At 41.9% G+C, this 21,173-nt stretch overlaps 1 protein-coding gene across 1 annotated transcript in view; it reads right to left on the reverse strand.

Annotated features, from left to right (window-relative positions):
- The window catches only part of NALF1 (NALCN channel auxiliary factor 1), a 492,061-nt gene extending 472,626 nt beyond the window's left edge, over positions 1-19,435 (reverse strand). The window contains exon 1 of the mRNA XM_054218514.1: positions 18,617-19,435. Coding sequence (XP_054074489.1) covers positions 18,617-19,435 — 819 coding nt within the window. The remainder of the gene's footprint in view (positions 1-18,616) is intronic.
- Between the last annotated feature and the right edge of the window lie 1,738 nt (positions 19,436-21,173).

Consider the following 21,173-nt stretch of genomic DNA (forward strand, 5'->3'; position numbering starts at 1 on the left):
GCCTTATAAGCAGCAAATCCTTCCACTAGTATTTCAGAATTCAAAATTCTATTTTTCCTCTTTTGATTACTAGTTTGGTTATACCATTTTAATATAATTTACATAAATAGAATACTTTCCTTCTCCCCTAGTCTCCACTTTCATCCAACAATTTGCCACTAGATATCAGAAAATAAATCCTATAGGAGCTATACAAAAAATTCAGGAAGAACTATAGGAACAGAAATCCTATCTTAATTATTACAAAGAACCAACAGAACTAATGCATGACACGTAGCAAGAACCAAATTTTGATGAAAATTTGGTGGGTTTGCCACACATTTAGAGAAAATTAGGATTTTAAATACCATTCTAAGTGTCTTTGAAAATTAAATTTATCTCCAACAATAAGATAACCCTTCATGTATGAAATTATACTAATGTGAAAAGTATATGGGAAAGTGATGTCTTGAATCGTAAGCATGATAAATTGACTACTGCCTAATATGAGTTAAGCAGAAACTTTGCAAACTAGCAAACGATTTTCTGTCTGGTGTAGCATTCATGTTAGTCCCAAGCTTATTCCCAGAGACAGGACATGACACCAAGCAGATCACTGAACAGTGTAGTATGTCAGTTCCTATATCCTGCTTACCAAAAATAGACTGTCTTCAGTTTTCTAATTCTTCAGTATCAGCTCCTTCAGGCTTCAGGATAAAGCAACATAAGTATAATCTGAAATACATCCAATTGAAGCCTTATACAAATATGTTGTCTATCTACTCTTATGATGACCTAAGATAAATATCTGCAATTTTGGCTGCCTGCCACTCTGACTGCTTTTCCTGCTGGCAGGACAATGTCCTGCCTCTGCTGGTTGGTCACACTTGCAGTTCCTGGTCAGCTCAGTAGCACCTGGTGGTGAAACATCAGGGGAAGACCTGCAGGTGACCAGCACTTACTGAAGTAAGTGCTGGTCACCTGCAGGTCTCCCCCTGATGTTTCAGTCGATCACACACATTGATACTATTTCAGCTAACGATTTCTTTATCCATTTTGGTTAGGCCAGTAAATCACTCCTATTGCATCCTTTTAGTCTCACTGGGGTTTTGAGTCGGGGAAGAAGTAAGAAACCAAAGGCTAAAAGCATGAAGCCCCACAGATCTTCGGGAATATTGTTACTACTGGAACAGGATTGATCATGACCTCTAGAACTAATTTTCTTCCCAGAAGTGCAGTAAACTTACTTAAAAACAACACAATACATGGCGTGAATTTTCAGCGTTCAAAAGCAATGACCAACTATAATTACTGGCTGTATTGCAATAAAAATTCCTAAATAATAAAAATGGGAAAGTCAGTAGTTCCCCATACTAACAACAAATATTCTGTCTGCAAGGCAACATTCTTCTGGTGTTACATTTCCTACAGAACTACACAGTACTTTTTAGTCTTTCAATTAAAAAAGCTTTACTCTGTGAATAAAAATAATGTCAATCCATACGATACAGTTGTGTCCCCAGTCCCAAAAAATCAAAAGAAAATGAAGTCTTCACAGGTATACAAAAAATGAAATAACTAAAAAATAAATCAGTTACTCAGGCTTTCCTGTGTATCTAGTTCTCAGTTCAGTGATTACCTGAAATCCAGATTGAACACTGCCCTGTAATCTCTTGTTCTTCTAGTAGGAAACAATAAAATAAGTTAGAAGACAGGGAGGGCAGTATTTTATGAAGGAAGGACAGACTTGCTCCATTCCTGCTCCTCCCTCCCCACAGAAATGTTTCATTTTCAGGGTTGGTTAGATATTTCTGCACCATTCTGAACTAAAAACTCAAGAGTTGCCAGAAAGAGGCCCCTGAAAGGTCTGTTCAGCCTTATATCCGTGCGCTGGGAATGTGCTGAGAAAAGAAGAGCTGCAGTGGTTCTGCTGCACAGAGCCTTGGCAGCTGCAGGGAAGGCACAGAGCAAAAAATCTGCACCATGCAGTGCATCACCTCCATAGGCATGCCAGCAGAAGATGGAGGGGAAAAAACTACAAAAAAAAAAAAAAGAATAAAAAAGAATAATAGATGGTCACTAGCACCATGATTATATAGAGCCAGGTGCAGTGAATCATTTCAGAGTTTCGGCTCAGGGCCTTGAGCTGCAGTCCTGAAGAAATTGCTGAGATACTTTGGGAATTATCTCCTGGGGAGGGTTGAATTTCAGTCTCTTTAGCTACGTCTATGTGAATATTAAAAAGAAGTGTGGCTCTGTAGAAACCTTCTGTAGACTGAAATAGTGCTGAGAGCCTGGCATCCACATTATGTATGTTTCATAGGTTTTACTTCAGGCTAACCATAGTCCTATAATCCTATTCGATAATGGGATGGCCTACATGGCACCAGGTTTGCTGGCATCAGATGGGATTCACCTTTCTGAAAGAGGGAAGAGGGTCTTTGCTCACAATCTGGCTGGTCCTCCATAGAATTCTCATGGAAAAACTGGTGGCTCATGGCCTGGATGAGCATACGATCTGCTGGATCAAGCACTGGCTGGATGGGTGGTCCCAAAGAGTGGTGCCCAATGGAGTTAAATCCAGCTGGTGGCCGGTCACAAGTAGTGTTCCTCAGGGCTCAGTGTTGGGACCATTTCTGTTTAACATCTTTATTGATGACCTTGATAAGGACATAGAGTGTATCATCAGCAAGTTTGCAGACGACACGAAGCTAAGTGGGAGTGTTGATCTACATGAGGATAGGGAGGCTCTACAGAGAGACTTGGATAGATTGGACCGATGGGCCAATGCTAATGGAATGTGCTTCAACAAGGCCAAGTGCCGGGTCCTGCACTTGGGCCACAACAACCCCATGCATCGCTACAGGCTTGGGGAAGTGTGGCTGGAGAACTGCCTGGTGGAAAAGGACCTGGGGGTTCTAATTGACAAGCGGCTGAACATGAGCCAGCAGTGTGCCCAGGTGGCCAAGAAAGCCAATGCCATCCTGGCTTGTATTAGAAATAGTGTGACCAGCAGAAGGAGGGAGGTGATTGTCCCCCTGTACTCAGCACTGGTGAGGCCACACCTTGAGTATTGTGTCCAGTTCTGGGCACCTCAATATGAGAGAGATATCGAGGTGCTGGAGCGAGTGCAGAGGAAGGCAACGAAGCTGGTGAAGGGCCTGCAGAATAAATCTTATGAGGAGCGATTGAAGGAGCTGGGACTGTTTAGTTTGAGGAAGAGGAGGCTGAGGGGAGACCTCATCACTCTCTACAACTACTTGAAAGGACATTGTAGAGAGGTTGGTGCTGGTCTCTTCTCACAGGTAATTAGCGATAGAACAAGAGGGAATGGCTTCAAGCTGCAGCAGGGTAGGTTTAGGCTGGACATTAGGAAAAAATTCTTTCACAGAAAGAGTGGATAGACACTGGAATAGGCTGCCCAGGGAGGTGGTGGAGTCACCATCCCTGGATGTGTTTAAGACTTGTTTAGATGTGGTGTTAGGGGATATGGTGTAAGGGAGAACTTTGTAGAGTGGGGTTGACAGTTGGACTCAATGATCCCAAGGGTCTTTTCCAACCTAAATGATTCTATGATTCTATTATTCTATTCTTTGACTCATTGACAGAGCTTTAAACTAGGCTTAAAGGGGCAGCGGGACAATATCAAGTTTGCCCGTGACAAGCAGTGGGATGAGACACCAAGGTTAGGTGCTCAGGGTGCTAGTGAGGGCCCACAGCCTGGTGCTCTGAGACATGTTGGCTACACTGCAGCACACTTGAAGTCTTCCAGAGATGAGCCAGGGATTCTGAGGTAATAGGAGCCAAGAGGGAAACACCAGTGAAATACCCCAAAGGAATTATGGGGTGTTCTTCTAAGAAGGTGACACAGCCGACAGCCCAGCTAAAGTGCCTCTACACCAATGCACGCAGCATGGGCAACAAACAGGAGTTGGAAGCCACCATGCTGCTAGAAAGCTGAGACCTAGTTGTCATTACTGAAACTTGGTGGGAGGAATCCCATGACTGTAGTGTGGCTATCAATGGCTACAGGCTGTTCAGAAGGGACAGGCGAGGAAGGAGGGGTGGAGGTGTTGCCCTCTACATCAAGAAATGGATAGGAGTGTGAAGAGCGGTCTCTGAAGAACAGCCATGAGCAGGTTGAAAGCTTATAGATAAGAATTAGAGACCAAGGCAACAAACAGACCCTTGTGGTTGGTGTCTACTACAGGCCACCTGATCAAGGGGAGCCTATTGACAAACCTTCTTACTCCAGCTACAGGAGACATCATGCTCACAGGCTCTAGTCCTGCTTCAACTTCAACCACCCTGATATCTGCTGGAAAAGTCGCATGATAAGCACAGCAATCCAGGAGACTCCTGGAGCGCATTAAGGATAACTTCTTAAGCCAGGTAATAGACAGCCCTACCAGAGGGGATGTGATACTGGATCTGATGGTTACCCACTCAAGTGAGCAAACTGTTGACATCAATTTTGGAGGCAGCCTGGGCTGCAGTGATCATGCATTAGTGGAGTTCACAGTCCTGAGGAATACGGGTCAGGCGAGGAATAAAGTCAGGACCCTGAATTTTAGGAAAGCAAAAATCCAGCTCTTCAAGGAGTTAGTCAATAGAACCCCCTGGGAAACCGCCCTCAGAGACAAGGGAACAGAACAGAACTGGTAGATATTTAAGGACTCTTTCCATAGATTTCAAGAGCTCTCGATCCCCAAGTGTAAGAAATCAGGAAAGAAAGACAAGAGACCGGCATGGCTGAGTCGAGACCTGCTGGTAAAACTAAAGGGCAAGAAGGAAATGCACAGGCAGTGGAAGCAGGGACAGGTATACTGGGAAGAGTTGTGCAGAGACGGAGTCAGGAAGCTCAAGGCACAGCTGGAGCGGAATTTGGCAAGGGATGCAAAGAATAATAAGAAGGGCTTCTACAGGTGTGTCAGCCAGGAAAGGAAGGTCAAGAAAGCCAACCATATACTGGGCTGCATCAAAAGAATTGTGGCCAGCAGGTTGAGGGAGGTGATTCTGCACCTGTCCTCTGCTCTGGTGAGACTCCACCCGGAGTAACGTGTCCAGCTCTCGGACCCTCAGCACAGGAAAGACATGGACCTGTTGGAGCGGGTCTAGAGGAGGGCTACAAAAAATGATCAGAGGGATGGAACACCTCTCCTATGAGGACAGGCTGAGAGAGCTGGGGCTGTTCAGCCTGGAAAAAAGAAGGCTCCAGGCAGAACTTATTGCAGCCTTTCAGTACTTAAAGGGGGTTTATAAGAAAGATGGGGACAAAGTTCTTAGCAGGGCCTGTTACAATAGGACAAGGGGTAATTGTTTTAAAATAAAAGAGGGTAGATTTAGACTAGATAGAAGGAAGACATCTTTTCTGATGAGGGTGGTGAGACGCTGGAATGGGTTTCACAGAGAGGTGGTAGACACTCTCTCTCTGGAAATATTCAAGGTCAGGCTGGACAGGGCTCTGAGCAACTTGATCTAGTTGAAGATGTCCCTGCTCATCGCAGGTGGGATGGACTAGATGACCTTTAAAGGTCCCTTCCAACCCAAACTATTCTATGATTCCATGATTCTATAGACTGCGTGTCCCTTAGTGTCTGCAACTCATTAGATGCACTCCTGGGGCACTTCTTCGCCTTTATTTTCTGCTGAAAGCAATCCAGTTTGTGTGCTCCCAGATTGCTTCGTGATGTGAATCGAGATGCAGTAAGAGTGGGAGTGGGAGTGAGCAGGAGATTTGTTTTAAAAGCACACCCCTGACCTGAACTAAAATGCTAATGGAGACACAGCCTCGGGGCAGCTGCCTGTACACAGTTCAAGCACTTGAGATTTGTGAGCTGCATGCTCAACTGTGTACAGGCTTTGTAAGAAATAAATAGTTGTGTTTTAACTCTATTAAGACACAAAGTGAAGAATTTGAAGCAGGGCCAGCCCTTTGAGGAACATAACAGTTGCACCTCGTCATGCATTGCATGTTATGGGGCCCCTGCATTGCTGAATTACTGTAATATTTGTCTTCCCCAATAATATCATTACTTGCAGAAAAAAAACAAACACTTTCTGGTTTTTTGCTTCTCTTTCAAACATATAACCATATGATTTTAAACGTCTCTCTGTTGATACATACTTTAATTTCCATTTTCCATCCTGTACACAGCACCACAAATTTAGAGTAACCCAAAAAAAAAGCTTACTGATGCTCACAGATCTCTTTTTCCTCCCTGTGAGCCTGCTGATCTTCCCTGCCAGTCATGATTTTGGTAAAATTCTGAGATGTAAATATTTCCTGCAAGCTGCAAAACATATCGTCTCCTCCTCTTGCAGATCTAAACAACTATAAAAGGAGAAAAGATCTCTTCCAACCCAAATACCAGCTCTTTTCAAATCAGGCCTATATTAAAAACTATAAGAAAAAAAAATACTCCAAATATTTCCATTCATACCAAAATTTAAGGAGGAATGTTTCTCCAGTGATCGAAAAGAAACAGACACAAGTATACACGAAACTGCAAAAAATGTTTACATAAATGGAAGTAACTTAAATCCATGCTTATGTTGCACAAGCTAATCCATAAAAAATATAAAACTCAGATGATGCAACAGTAACAAAAACCTGATCTCCCAGATCAGCAATCAAAAGATCCTGGTCTTAAAAAAAACCACATAAACACACAAAAATCCTTGTTACCTAATGTGCAAATAAAGAGGCAGAAATAAAAATAATCTAAAATATCCCAATTGAGCAAATAAAACATTTAAGATAACTTCTTCCATGATCTATTAATATTATGCAGCAGAGATACATTGAGTTTTAGGTGCTTTTATTCCCACCAGCAATTCAAATTTCAGTCCAAACACATGGAGGGTGTTCACAAAGTAGTTGCGAAAACCAACGTAAAACAGGGTTATTGTGCATCCTGGCTATGACATCGGCAATTGATGCTTGTGTATTCCACATTTACTGATGGGCCTTTCTGAACTCTTGAAGAAAGAAAGAAAATACTCTAAATAATTTACTTTTCCAGATCAATCAGAAAACAAACATATCAGTGACTGAAAAAAAGGAAAAGACTATTTAGAAACAATTGCTACGTTTTTCTTTACTTCCTAAACTACTTCTTAATTTTAAAGAATCCAAGTAATTTCAAAGATTTCCATAGGACTCCACTTCAGGACTCTCCTGGCTTTTCCAAGATGCTTGATCATACTTCAGTAACTTCCTTGTTGCACCTCTTGTAAGACACATATATATACATAGATATATATATATTACACATACATACATGCGTATGTGTGTATAATACCTGTAATTTTTCTTTAAGATGAGTCATTGTTAAAATTACTACCTTTTTTGTGAGTGTTGAAATGTACCACGGAGCAGAACTTCCATTACCTGATCAATTCTTCAACTTATGCTTAAATTCTAACTGTATTTATACCAGCGTAAATACAGAGTGTCTTTACAGCAATCAAAGCAGCTTCTCTGGGTTTAAACTAGCAATACTACTGATCAACATTTCTCCCTTTAAACCTAGCAGATGACCTGCAATCTGGGCTGGAAAAGGCAAATTAATTCTGCACTGTTATGTTCAAGGTTTTCCCCTCCTGGATAGCTGAACAAGTTAAGCTCATAATATTTTTCTACAGTGTGTCTGAAAAATCAATAGAATAAGAGAATGGGATCAAGACCAAGTATAACAACAAAGAAAAGGAAAAAAGAACATTAATCTGACAACAACAACAAATTAGTAACATCAGTGAAAGACAGGGAAATGAGCATTTAAGGCACTCTGCATATTGCTTTTTGTAACAAGGTTTGTAAAGCAAATCAGTCTGTGTCAAATCTGTCCCTTTGATTTCATATGTTTGAGTTTTAAATGCTATCATGTGCCTCCTTCTGCTCTCAAAACAGTATTACATTTAAGTAAAGCCATTGATTTCAATGGAGATAGTCCTGGTTTATGTCATTGTAGACTCCTAACTAAAGAAAATTGGTCTATATTTACAAATTAAAATAAAGCAATATTTTAAATTCACATCTGTCATACAGAGATTGGCTTGCAGTACATGTACCCAGGTCACATCCCAGGAATCAATCTCAGCTGCTAAATTTTGAAAAGCTAATGATTTAATTTCATTAATAGACTGAGGTTGCAAAAAGCGTATATTTATAAGATTCAGATTTAACATTTATAAGATTTAAATAGAGACAAAAGAAACCATAATGCACTTCTAACTGAATTGGGATATAAAACAGCAAGCCTCATTTCCTGAACTCCAGTGATACACTATATCTTGTTAGCTAAACTTACCTTATAATAGGGGTCATTACCCCAAGGATTGTTATATCAGAAAGCATAGAAGAAAAAAATAAAAATAAATGAATTCTGCTTTTAAGATAATTTGGCCAATATTTCAAATGTACCTTGTTCAGAAACTCCTACTTCTTCATAACACTTTTCCAAGTCATGGCACGTTCTGTGTAGAAATATTTACAGGAAGACTTTCACTCCACCACAGAATGGGACTAGAAACGAACATCTCTCATCCCTGAATGCACAAAAAATTTTAAAAGCCATCCCATGGGACATTGGCTACATTTTTGTTTTGCTTCCTTTTTTCAAGTACAGAACCTCAAGCCAGTGGAATCTAATTCCCATATATCCTCAGCCCTGGCTCTGCTCCAACCGTGTAGCCGAACAGGCAGAGCCTCTACTTTCCTGGCAGCATGTGCTGGGGCATCCCATACTTCTTCCCTTATATAAAAACTTCCTTATTATCAAAACTGCCCAGTATCACTTTAAAGCGCTGTACCACAATATTAACAGCTTGAACATAGTCTGAAGGAAAAAACATGAAAGGATGCTTTTGTACTTACAGGGGTATAAAATTTGCAGAACTCCAAAATAGATGCATTTGGAATACTTAATAATGAAAAAGGTCGATGAATTAGGCTCTTATGACATGGATCTTTCTTCACTGATTACACTATGTGCCTGACTTTTTAACATGGCTGGAATCAGTACAGTCACATCGCACTGGAAAACCACCAGAAACTTGCTTAAGGAATTGACTAACGATAAGTATTCTAAATAGATATTATGGTAATACTTCTCTTGAAAATTTCCAGATGTTTTAGTCTTTACTAAAGCACAGATTTTGCATTATTTGTAGCCGATTTTAATAAAAGAGATTATGACTAACACACATAATTTTATTTTTGTCATTTTGAAACTCAAAGACATAGTTTTCTCATATTTTGAAAGAATTAATTTTAAAGTGAGGTGTGCGAAGTGAGATGAAGTGATCTTCTTTTAAAAGTCAGCTGTAAGTCTTTGAATACACAAGAAATTTACTTGCAACTGTGAATAAATAAAACATTATTATTATCCTAAAGCTCTTCTATAGAGAAATCCAGTTTCAATAAATATCATATATGAAGGCAATGTTAAGGAATACTCACGGCAAATTTGCATGTAATTTTTGTAAGTATATTTTAAAAAAATATATACTTACATTATTTATCCCATAATACAAACAGCCTAAAAAAAAATAAATTTTATTGTATATTTGCTATTTTTTATTGCCCTTCTACAAGCTGGGCTTTGTTTTAAAGAAAATCTATTTTTTAATCCAGTGTGCATGTATACAAATATAAAAATTTTTCTTAGCAGAGATCATTTTAGTACCTTGGTAAATGTAACTTTAGCTCTAACAATAATAAAGATACCCCTCTAAATGATGAAGTTATACTTATAGTATATGTATATGTTTTCTTGAATCGTGTGCATAATAAATCAATTATCACCTAACATGAGTTAAGAATAAACTTTCCATAGCAGCAAAAGATTTTTCTGTCTGCTATACTGTTCCTCATGAAGAATACATGTACATAAATACATGTTCATATTTAATGTCTTATATTTAGTTGTCTCTTACTACACACAGAAATCTGCAAGATATGTAATTAACTTTTAATACATATTTTAAAGCATCTAAGGGTTGCTCAAATTCTTCCTTAAATCCAAGTATTCATCTAAATGAATACATCTCACAAAATTAGGTTTTTTGAGTAGAACCTGTGAGTATAACCCCTGAAATATGGAGAGCAAACTAACCAATGTAGAGTAACAATCAGCAAAACACCAATCAACAAACTCTGGAAACTATCTATCTTATTCTTCTAAAAGAATGAATAAAATAAGAAAAAAATGATTTTTCTAAATACCACAGACAATCCATCTTTTCCTCTCCCCTTTAATAAAGAATATCCTCTGGTCCTGGATTGCTAATATCTTCAAAATGTAATAAAAATACTGCATTATGATGTTTTACAGAGATTAAATGTGTTGACAGGCCCAAGATACCACTTACATAAGCATTCAGCATCTAATCTAACATGCAGAGGATCAGCAAGAATTAAACATGCATTTTAAAAGCATTCTAGATACTATTTTTTCTCTGGAAAATATCTCATGAAAACTACAGTATATTGTGTATTCTAAAATATAAAAATAATATACTTACTTTTTTTTCTTTTTCAGATTTTATAATGGATAAATTTGAAAATATAATTCCTTGACTAAGGAACTTGCCTAAATTATAACATAAAAAAAAAATCAGAAGAATGCCACTGTGTTATCCCAAAAGAGAATATTTGGACCTATTTTTTATTTGTAATCTCTCAGGTACAGTTTCCCCCTAATTTCACTGAAGTCATTTAAAACATCCATAGTGACACTGCTGCAGAATTTCTAAAAGCCTGGACCCAAACATATTGTTTATTGATAACTTCAATTCTGATCATCTTTGCTATTGTTTTTAATCAGCAAGCTATCTTCTAATGATGAAATTTCTGAATGATCTCTCAACAACAATCTACATGAGAGGTGAACATTCCCAACAGGATCTCCAAGACACTTCAAAAGACCAAGATATTCATATACAACAGCTGGAAGTTTATGAGTTGAACATTTATCATCACCATTAATCCCAACAGTTCAACCAGTGCTTCAAAGGGTCCTACCAGGTTCTCCCATAAAGGTTTGAGGACACTTTAATTTCAAACACAGCTTTCAAGACACATCCATCAGTTTGGATGAAAGACATGGGGTGAAGGGTGGGTGAATATCAAGTGTTAATCAACTTCACTTCAAAGCTGCTTTACATCATGCCCTGTTCTCTTCGTCATTATGGACTGGGAGCTCTCTGGATGTGGCTCTTCAATCTGAATGTTCTAAAGGAGCGACCTACGTCTTTCATACATCTACCCTGTTTGCAGACAAGGTCAGATCACAAATTAAAAAAAAAAAAAATTTGGTCTTTATTTTTTTAACATACCTTCAAATTAATAAAATCTCTCTATGAGCCAGAATATTTCCTTAGTGTCTCACTGAATTTGTATTCATCTAACTGATTGATGCTGTAAAGTAAACCAAACTATCACACGCTCTCACTTAGTGATGTTTGCTTTACAGTTCTGACAAGAGAAAAGTACAGAGAAAAATACACAGAAAAGTACAGTATGGTTATTTTAGTGAAGTGGCATAAATGTCTAAGAATACTTGCCTCTTGAGTGAGAGAGATTGGGTAGGCTTGGGAGTTCCCTCTCATTTGGTCTAAGGGAAGAAAATTAAACCCAGAGTAATGTATAGGAATTCTCACACACATTGACGTCTCCACCCAAAAAAACCTCCACCTTCCTTGCAAAGAGAGAAGGGAGAATAAGAAAGAATGTGTAGCAGATTTACCTGCAAAAATTGCTATTAAGAAGATGACCTACAATTGTTATTGTATGGTTTCTTGTTAGAAATAACAATTCAAAAAGTAATATGTAGGAGCCCTTGGCCTCCCCTCTCTCAAAAAAGTGATAAAAATATAGTTTTAAGTATACAAGGCCTTTCCTATTCTCATCCCTAGGAAGCAGATTGCACAGCTCACACATTCTTCAGCAACAGAATACAGTTATCAGAGAAGTGAAAGAGGCTTGTGATTTCACTAGGCTGGTGTGGGACAGCACAAGTAGCAGGATTTTACAAACTTGTCACAGTTAAATTTTGCATATGAACACAACTTCATCCAAGCTTATTTTTTATACCAAAATCACTTTGTTAGTGTACATCTAATATGACTTCAGAGGTCCACAGTGGAGGCGTTTGTATCCGAGATAAAACAACAGTATGTGCTCTTTAGATGCAATGAACAGAAAAGAGGTACTTTAGGGCATAATCCATCTGACCTATTTTAGATGTGCACTTCATTGTGAACTTACTCAGACTCTAGAATTACCCATGTATCTCCATTGACTACAAAGAGAGTCCGAACTTTTATATTTGATGTGGACAACCATACTGGACACCTCCTTTTTTTTGTCAGATGAAGTATTTAATTTTTCTATTTTCTGGAGTGTTATGAGTGAGTCTTATGAAAAAGTAATATTTAAGAATTCAGCTTCTAAGTTACTTTTTCCCTTTTAGGCAATTCACAGCTCTAAATACATTATGGATCTTAATGCAAGACTGAAATGATAAATTACTAAGTATAGACCAAATGATTTTTAGGCAGGATAAGTGATAGAATTATAATTTGCATTTTGATTACTTTTCCTAGAAGAACATGAAATGAAGGAGCAAGACTTGCATTCTCTGCAAGGTGCATGTGAAGTGTACTGCTTGATGTAAGGGGAACCAGTGAAAAAAGTAAAGTTGATGGCAGAGCCATGTGGTCCATAGCCATAAGGATGCTAATACCATGAAGCGCTAAAGGGTGTCTGCTGAACTAGGGTGGAATCCACTTCAGCTAGTCACCTGCAATCCTTTTTTTTTCTAAATCAGGAATGAAGTACCCATCAACATTATCAATGGGCTGAATATCCAGATGATCAAGTAGATGTAAACTTTTAAAAAGTTAAGTGGGTTAGGTGGGGGGAACTCACTTCTGGAACGAACACGCTGGGACATTTGCTCTTTTAGGAGTGAAGAGATCTGATCCTGAACCAACAGAGCATTTAAGCAATTGAATGAGTATAAGCATGTGCATAGTCTTCCCTGAGTGCAGTGCCATTCATCTAGCTCAAAATAGGAGACTGAGGCAGATTGCTGAATCAGGATTTTAGACCAAAATACAAAGTCCATTAGTATATAGTCAGTGTTCCTCCCTATATTAATATACTACTGCACTATTACACGAACAGTTACACTAAATTCATTCACATATTTATCTTAAAATAGTTTTGAAAAATAATGCAACTTTTTTTTTTTCAGTTAACTGAACAAATAGTATGTGCAAACATCAATGTATAAAGTCACATCAGTTGCACAGCATTTTAAACAAAACTTTGAAAAATATATACATTTAAGTATCATGGCTTTTTAAATACAGCATATAATTCCTTTTAAAAAGAGCTTTAAAATAAATATTTAAATTTCAGCACATTCCGAAAAGGCATCAATTCAATAATTAACTTTTTTTTGTTTCCCATTTGTATTAGATGTTGACCATCAGTGCAGATTTCTGAAGGTTTAATTTGTAAGAGTTTCTTCTGATTAGCTTAGGTATCACTCTTGCATATAATATAATTATTGTGTGATTAAGATGTGCAGTTGAAATGTCTAACTTTGTGGCAGATGCTGGTCTATATGACCTTTTGTAACAGAAGGGTTCTTTTATCACTTGAGCTTTTGGTTTCAAATTTCTCATCTGCTCTTTTCTGCCAGCGTAACTGAGAGTTTAAATCAAAACCTAATTAGACTACATATGCTGTTTAGGAAAAAGTTCTTGGAAAAGTCATGATTCATATAAGCTTTGATATTTCCAGATAAATGAGAGCAAATGTGATTTTAATTGTTTTAAATAGCTTTCAGTCATCCTCTTACTCAAATAAAAGTAGTTGAACGCAGCTCTGTGATCTAAAGAAAAAAAATTATTTAGTAAGAGAAGCACCAGCTCTATACTCCTATCAACTATAACATCTATGTTTAATATGAAACCCTGTATTGATATGCATGTTTTTCAACTAAGCAGTATTATAACTCAGCTATTTTCTTACATATTTCTGATACCAATATCATAAACCTCCAATCAGAAGTTATTAAATGATATTTAATTCCTGGGGGGAGGGAAAGAAAAAAAAATCTGCATGAGCACCTAGGATGTCAGCTAAAGTTTGCTTTTTAGTAATGTTGATATAAAAAAGGTGGTGTATTTTTATTTTTCTCTTGATATTCTAGGAGGAAAACTGCATTATTTTGTTATTGTAATTATAATGCACTTACCTGAATTGCATGTTTCAATATTTTAGCTAGCACTAAGGAAGGCCACGTTTCAAACACTCTCAACTTTCACTGGGTTAAAGAATGTTAACTGATGTTTTGTTCAAACTTTAATAAATACTTCTGCCAAGAAATCCTTGGCCTCTGATACTGGTCACAAAGACATAGGTTCTATCTCTCAAAAAAAAAAAAAAAAAAAAAGAAAAAGAAAAAATTAAAAACCTTTACATTTATATGTCCTACTTAGTTATTTGACCCAGTTCCTAATCAGAAGTAGCCAGAATTTTCTTTTATTCCACAGAGCGATTGCCTGCTGTCTTAAGAATAAGAACTTGAGTATTTCCCCTGATACAAAGCTGACAAGTCATTACGAGGAACTGTGTCTTCCAACGTCAAGCCAATACAGCTCTCTGTAAATTGTTTGAATACAGTCCTGTGTCACACTGCATATAAAAATGATATTCTCAAAATCAAGAAACTTTAGATATTGCCAAGAACAATCTCTTGTAAATACAACCACTACTTTATAATGTGCAAAAGTAAAAATTAATAAATATTAAAAAAAAATCTAAATTGAATCTAAAACAGAAAAAAAGAAATGCAGATCCAGATTCTCAGTTACTCGGTTACTTTAGTGACTCAGTATATTATGCCACCTTCTTGAATATGTAATACATTCAAATATTTGTCTTACTTATTGTTTACCTATTACTGATATGTGACTATCAAGACAAGAAAACAATAAAGACATCAGACTTCAAGGATATTTTTTAAGAAAGAAGCTGAAGATGGATTTAGTGAGACTACACTGATATCCAGAACTTCTAAACAACATACAAAGTCTACTGACATCCTAACAATATAAAATGCATATGCATCTTCATTGATACTATCAAAAAAAAATACTGATTTTTCAAATGTTCTAAAATTCAAAATTCTCAGCATTTTCTATAAAATGATCAAAAATCCCAATAGAACTCAACAAGAAGTTTAATGGTAAGACCTTAATAACAGGACGGCATTATTTTCACAAAAATGAGTATTAAAACCAAAACCAAAACTCACTATGTAGAATAGCTAAATGTGAACTGATAACCCAAACAACTCCTGACTGCAAATTCCTGCAATACAAAGCAATTTATTTAAAATATTCTTCAGAGACCAGGAGACATGCAGTGGAACACAGAATATTTTGGAAGTAAAGTTCATTTTCTTCCCCTTTCAGATAAAGGAATGTGAAAATACAAAGTCCGAGGTTGAGAGTTATACATCAAAAGTATTTTGCTATGTGCTATTTGTTATAACAAACAGTACTTTCTTGAAAGGTATCACTTGCCAGACTGTGAAACCCCCATGTTTTCAACTCTTTACTGTGAGAAGTGGCTGTGTCAGGGGGGAAGGGGAGAAGAGCTGGGGAAGGGGGAAGTAATACTCCATTACAAGTTTTAGGTTGACTGTTATTCAATGTAAATTTTATTGATTTTGTCATCAGCTATAGTTGGTCAAATAGGTGAAAAGCTCTCTTTTTCTGCAAATGAAGCAGCCCTCCCAGAATACTAAAGTTGTCTTAAATAGAAATAGATTATTTAACAAGCCTTTAATTGTATTAATCCAGGGCTTACACACATGATTACTGAGTAAAGTCAGTACTTTTAGCATTTTGTTGAAAAGAAAAGAAAAGAAAAAGCAGTTCACCACATAAACCAATCAAACAGTGTGAACCTAAAATGCATAGTTAGATGTCAAGCTATTTTCTATTCTGATTCTTAAGCTAAGATTCATCTAAATGCCCAACACTCAAAGAATTAATATTTACTTACACAAAAAAGCTATTTCCTGATTTAGTTTTATAAATGAAATATGTATAAAGCACCAGAAAGACCAGCAAAATATTGCAGTTGTCACAAAGTATTCACCGTGAGTTCCTAGTTTCACCCGCACACACTTCAGGGTGGACCACGTACAAGCACATCACCACACGCGGCTACCAGACGACTGGACCTGCTCGCCGCTTGGCTCTCTCAGCCACCAGGACGAGCCAAAAGGCTGCGGAGGGACCCAGAGGCACCAGCTCAGGGCGTGGGTGGAGGCGAGCGGCTCCTCCCTGGCCGGGCCGCGTGCCGCGTGCCGCGGGCGCTGCCGTGCAGCACCCTGGACAGCACCCGCCGCCCCGCCCGGCTCCGCAGGGAGAGCGAAAACACCAAGTTGCACCCTTGGTTCGGGTTTGCTCTTTGGGTTTTTTTTTCCTCTTCCCCGCTGGAATATCATTCATTTTTAACACAGACTGGTTGGCCAAATTCTCAAGACATCAAACTGTACCATCCGGCACTACGAATGGGAGAGGTGTAGGTCACTGGCACTGCATTTGTCTAGTTCATTTATATGTTTTGTGCGATCATTTTAATGTCAACCACTTTTTCCCCATCATTAGACAAGTGTTTCTCCTTATTCAGTCTCCGAAGGGGAATTGTTATACAGTGTACATTTGCTGTTCTGTTCATTTTCAACACCTTTTACACCAGAATATACTGTAAAGCAACTGCACACTTTATGGTAAAGTTCAGTCAAACTAAACTGTGATACATAAAAATCACTTTAAGTAAGTAGATGTTGATCGTTTGGCAGCACAGATCAGTAGGTCAATTTCTAGTTAAAGAGCTACTGAAATGGCAAAGATGTCCTTACAGCAGTAGACATCTATTTGTATTTGATACGCTTTTTACTTATCCAATTTATGGTTTTTACTTAGCCAGTTCACTCTGGAAATAAAATACATTTACATTATCAGTAACTGAGGACATAACATACATACAATGAGTGTGAATACACACAGTTTATAACCCAGAAACAGTGGACTAAAAATTACTGATGAGATTACTTTACTTTTTTCAAGTTTAGCAAGAAAAAATAAATACAGCAACTTTCCTACTTTATCCAATTAGATAACACGATATTTCAGCTTCTAGAGGGACTGTGGATTGATTTTTTTTTTTTTTTTTTTGGCAAAGATATGTGCAGATTGCACTAACTTATTGGTGAATGGGATTCTTTAGGCATGGACTGTTACCATGAAATTATTTCAGAAGGCCCTGCTGAAGTTACAAAGCACAGAAGTACTGCTAGGCCTTCTGTTCAGAGCAATGATTTGTATGCACTGTTGTGTTCCACTGCTAAAGCAGGATTTGCTTCAGACTGGTCAATGTATTGCTACAATAATCAAGATAATCCAGTTCAGGGCAGAAACCATTCACCTGGCCCAGCTCTCAACAAATACTTAAAAAAATTGGGGGGGGCGAACATGGACACAACACGCATGCAGTCAGTTATTTTAGGCGCCAAGGACAACACTTTTTTTCTGCCCTTTCCTGTTTTGAGAGCTAGGCCAACTAATCTTGTGCAAAAGTAGAAAGAAGACAACAACTACTCAGAGCCAAAGCGGGACCCTGACTTTGACAAAGGGAAAGCAAACCCTCTGGATCTCTCTGAGCAGTAACCGACAGCCCCACAGAAAACCACCGCAACTTATTGAAAATCTGTCACCATCACATCCCAAGCAAGGGCCACCACGATGCCCACTGACATCCACCCTTGTCCTCCAGCTCTTCCCAGCTCCACAGATTTTGGCAGAGCGCCTGGGAGACGTGGTCTCGTTCCCCGCTCCCCAGACGGCCAGGAACCTCCCCAGCTCCGCCGTCCCGCGCATCGCCGCCGCCGCTGCCCGCAGCCCCCGGGACCAAGCGTCCGACGGAACCCACCCGGTGCGCGCCCCCGGCCCCCGCGAGGGGACGAGACGCCCGTCCTCCGGGCACCGCGGACGTCGCCGCCCCGGCCCCGGCTGAGCCCCGGCACTGCCGTGCCTCCCGCGGGCTTGCCCGCCGGCCGGCCGGCTGCGGCCCCGGCCGGCCCCCGAGGGCCCGCGGGCAGGGCAGAGCCGTCGGGCGGCCCCGGCCCCGGCTGCCGTCCCGGTCCCCGCTCATTGGCATGCAGCCCCTGTCGCTGCCTGCCGCCAAGCCGCATCCCAGCCCGCTGGAAGCCGGCAGCCGAGCCGGAGCCAATCGCATATTCATGAGGAGGGGGAAATCCAGCGCTGCACTCCCAGAGGACCAGGGATCACTTAATTTTTCTTTTTTCTTTTTTTTTTTTTCTTATCCAACCTTCCCCCTCTCTCTGCCTCCCTTTTAGCAACGCGCTACCGGGGGCTCCCCGCCGATATCCTCCGCAGCTCCGACAGCACCCAAAAAACCACGGCCGCCGGCGCCAGGAGCAGAGACCGAAGCAGCCAAAACAGGGACCACGGCAGCCACAACAGAGGAGGGAGGCATGCCAGCCCGCCAGCCAGGGACAGGAAACACAGCAGGGGCTCCTACCTTACAATCCTCAGGACACGATTTCACCGAGTACTCATCCGACTGTAAATATTTCTGGAGCATAACCTCAAACTCTTCGTATTTCTCCTGAGCGTGCTGGTCGTAGCGCTGGTAAGCCTGGACGCACTGGCTGCAGGAGCCTCCCCCCCTCAGCACCACATCCAGACTGCAGTTCAAAGTGTCCGGATTGGACAACCCGGCGAACAACTCCCAAAGTGTGTAGGAATTACAAAAGGAAAGGTAAAAATCCGTCAGGTCCCAGCCGGGCGCCGGGCTCTGCCCCGCGCCCCGCGGCCGCCCCGGCCCCCCCCGCCGCCGGCACACCGCCTCCGCGTCCCCCACGCTGAAGCACTGCCCGGACGAGGAGCTCGGGTGGGGGCACGTCTCCAGGGGCCTGGCGGTGGAGTTCCCCAGGAAAGCAGCCTTGCCGTGCCGGGGCTCGGTGCCGTTGGTGCGGCTGCCGCGGCTGCCGCCGCCGCTGCTGCCGGGGGAGGGCGGGAGGGAGGGCGAGGGGGGGGCGAGGAGCCGGGGCGCGGGGGGCGCCGGCTCCCCCATGCCCGCCAGCAGCTCCGGCTCCGCGGGCTCCGGCTTCTCGGGCGGCGGCTGCTCCTTCTCTCCGGTCCCCGTGAATTTGGCCTCGGCGCAGAACCACAAGTGATCAGAGAGCAGGACTGTGAAAAACAAGAGCGATGCCAGGGACAGTCGCCATTTCTGAGCCCTCTCTGAATCCGTGAAGGGTTTCTCGTTCTCCCGGGGTGCGAACCAGATTTTTAAGCCGTCATCATACTGCCGACTGCACATCCAAGCACCCCTGGTCATATTTTGGGAACGCACAGCCCTGGCCGACTCCACCGTGAGGGCTCCTTTGCCAGTGTCACCACAATATGCATTGACTTAAAAGATTGGGGGGATTTTCTTGCCTGCCTTCCCTTCTCTCGCTCGCTCGCTCGCTCCCTCTTCCACTCTCCCCCTCTCTCTCTTTCTCCCTCTTTTTTCTTTCTTCTTTTTCTTCCTCTGAGATATTGTTGGGTTTCGCCGGTGGCTCTGCCTTGGTCTCACCACACGAAGCAGCCCCAGTCTATCCAACGCGGAGTGCCGTGGAGAAGATAAGAGCAATAACGCAGAGAGAGGAGGAGGGAGAGGAGATGGTGGTGGTAGTGGTGATAGTTGGTGGTGGCGGGGCTGCGCGGCTGGTCCTTTCCCCCTCTCACCCAGGCATGGTCAGATCGCAGCTCCCCATCTCCCTCCTGAGAAAAGCCCGCTGCCCCCGGACAGCTGCATGCCGCGTCCCCCGCTGCCGACGGACGGCTCCGGGAGGGCTCCTGGTCTCCTCTTCCTCCCTGCCGCCGCCGCTGCTCCTCTTCCTCAGCCCCGAGCCGCGGCACAGATGCCTGCACCGCTGTGTCCGTCTCCTCTTTCTCCTCTCCCCCCTCCGCTCTAACTGGAGAGACGCTGCTGCAGGGCTCCCGGAGCGCTGCCGAGGATGCTGAAGAGGAGGAGGAGGAAGAGGAAGAGGAGGAGGAGGCTGCCGGGGCCGCCGCCGCTGCTGGTGACAATGGGCTGCGGCTGCCGCCGCTGCTGCCGCCGGGCGCGGTGTCCCCGGGCGCACGGGGCGGAACTGCCTGGCTGGGGGCCCCCGATGGGCACAGGCATCTTGGGCCCCTGGGCTAAGTTGCCGCCATCTTCGTCCTGGAGAAACACTTTTTTGGGGGGAGCTCTGCCTTTTGCGTCATCTCCTCCCGCGCCGAGATCTCTCTATCCTGGCGCATTGGCAGCAGCAGCAACTCTGCCTCCTCCTGCCTGAGGAGGAGGAGGAGGAGGAGGAGGTGGGAGAGGCACTGGGGACCACATGGCCCCTCCAAAGGGCCTCCTCAGTGCAACTCTTTCCACTTGTCTCACCGAAGGCACTGCTCTGTACCACCCTCCAGCCCTCTCTCCTTCAGGGTCTCCTTCCCTTCGTGGCCCCGAAACACCATGTCCACGCAGGATGGTGGCTGGAGAGGTCTGTCGCTGTGTCTGTCCTTGTCATAGCAAATCACAAATGGCACAGGAAACTCCGGGCACTGGATCCTGGCAGGTTTTGGCCCTTCAGTAAAATGCCTGAACACAGCTGCCTGCCTTTCACTCAGTGAGCTGGAAAGGAAAATGCCCATAAACCCCAAACTGTTCCGCCAGTAGAAGTTTTGCAAAACCCCTGTCCCAGAACACGAGCTGGGTAAAGGCTGCCAGTTGTTGTGTTTCACCTTTTAGATGTCACTGCCTGGAGAGAGAGACAGAGACAGCAGGCTTAACCCTCCCACTAGGATGATGAATCGCTGATGATCTCCATTCAGACCCACAGAAGATAAGAAGATATCCCACCACCTGCAGGGCCCAACCAGCAGGGGCTCTTGCTAAAATAAAAATACTGTTTGGTCACTCCGAAGTTACAGCAACAGAAAAACTTGCATCCCGTACAAGATGAGAGAAGGTGCCAGCTAGAGGTTGAACATTATCCGATGAAGACCTGGAGTTACAAGGTCTTCTTCTTGAGACATCAGGTATGCTATCTGGCCAT

The sequence above is a fragment of the Rissa tridactyla genome, chromosome 1 (assembly GCF_028500815.1).
Source record: "Rissa tridactyla isolate bRisTri1 chromosome 1, bRisTri1.patW.cur.20221130, whole genome shotgun sequence".
NCBI classification, from domain to species: domain Eukaryota; kingdom Metazoa; phylum Chordata; class Aves; order Charadriiformes; family Laridae; genus Rissa; species Rissa tridactyla.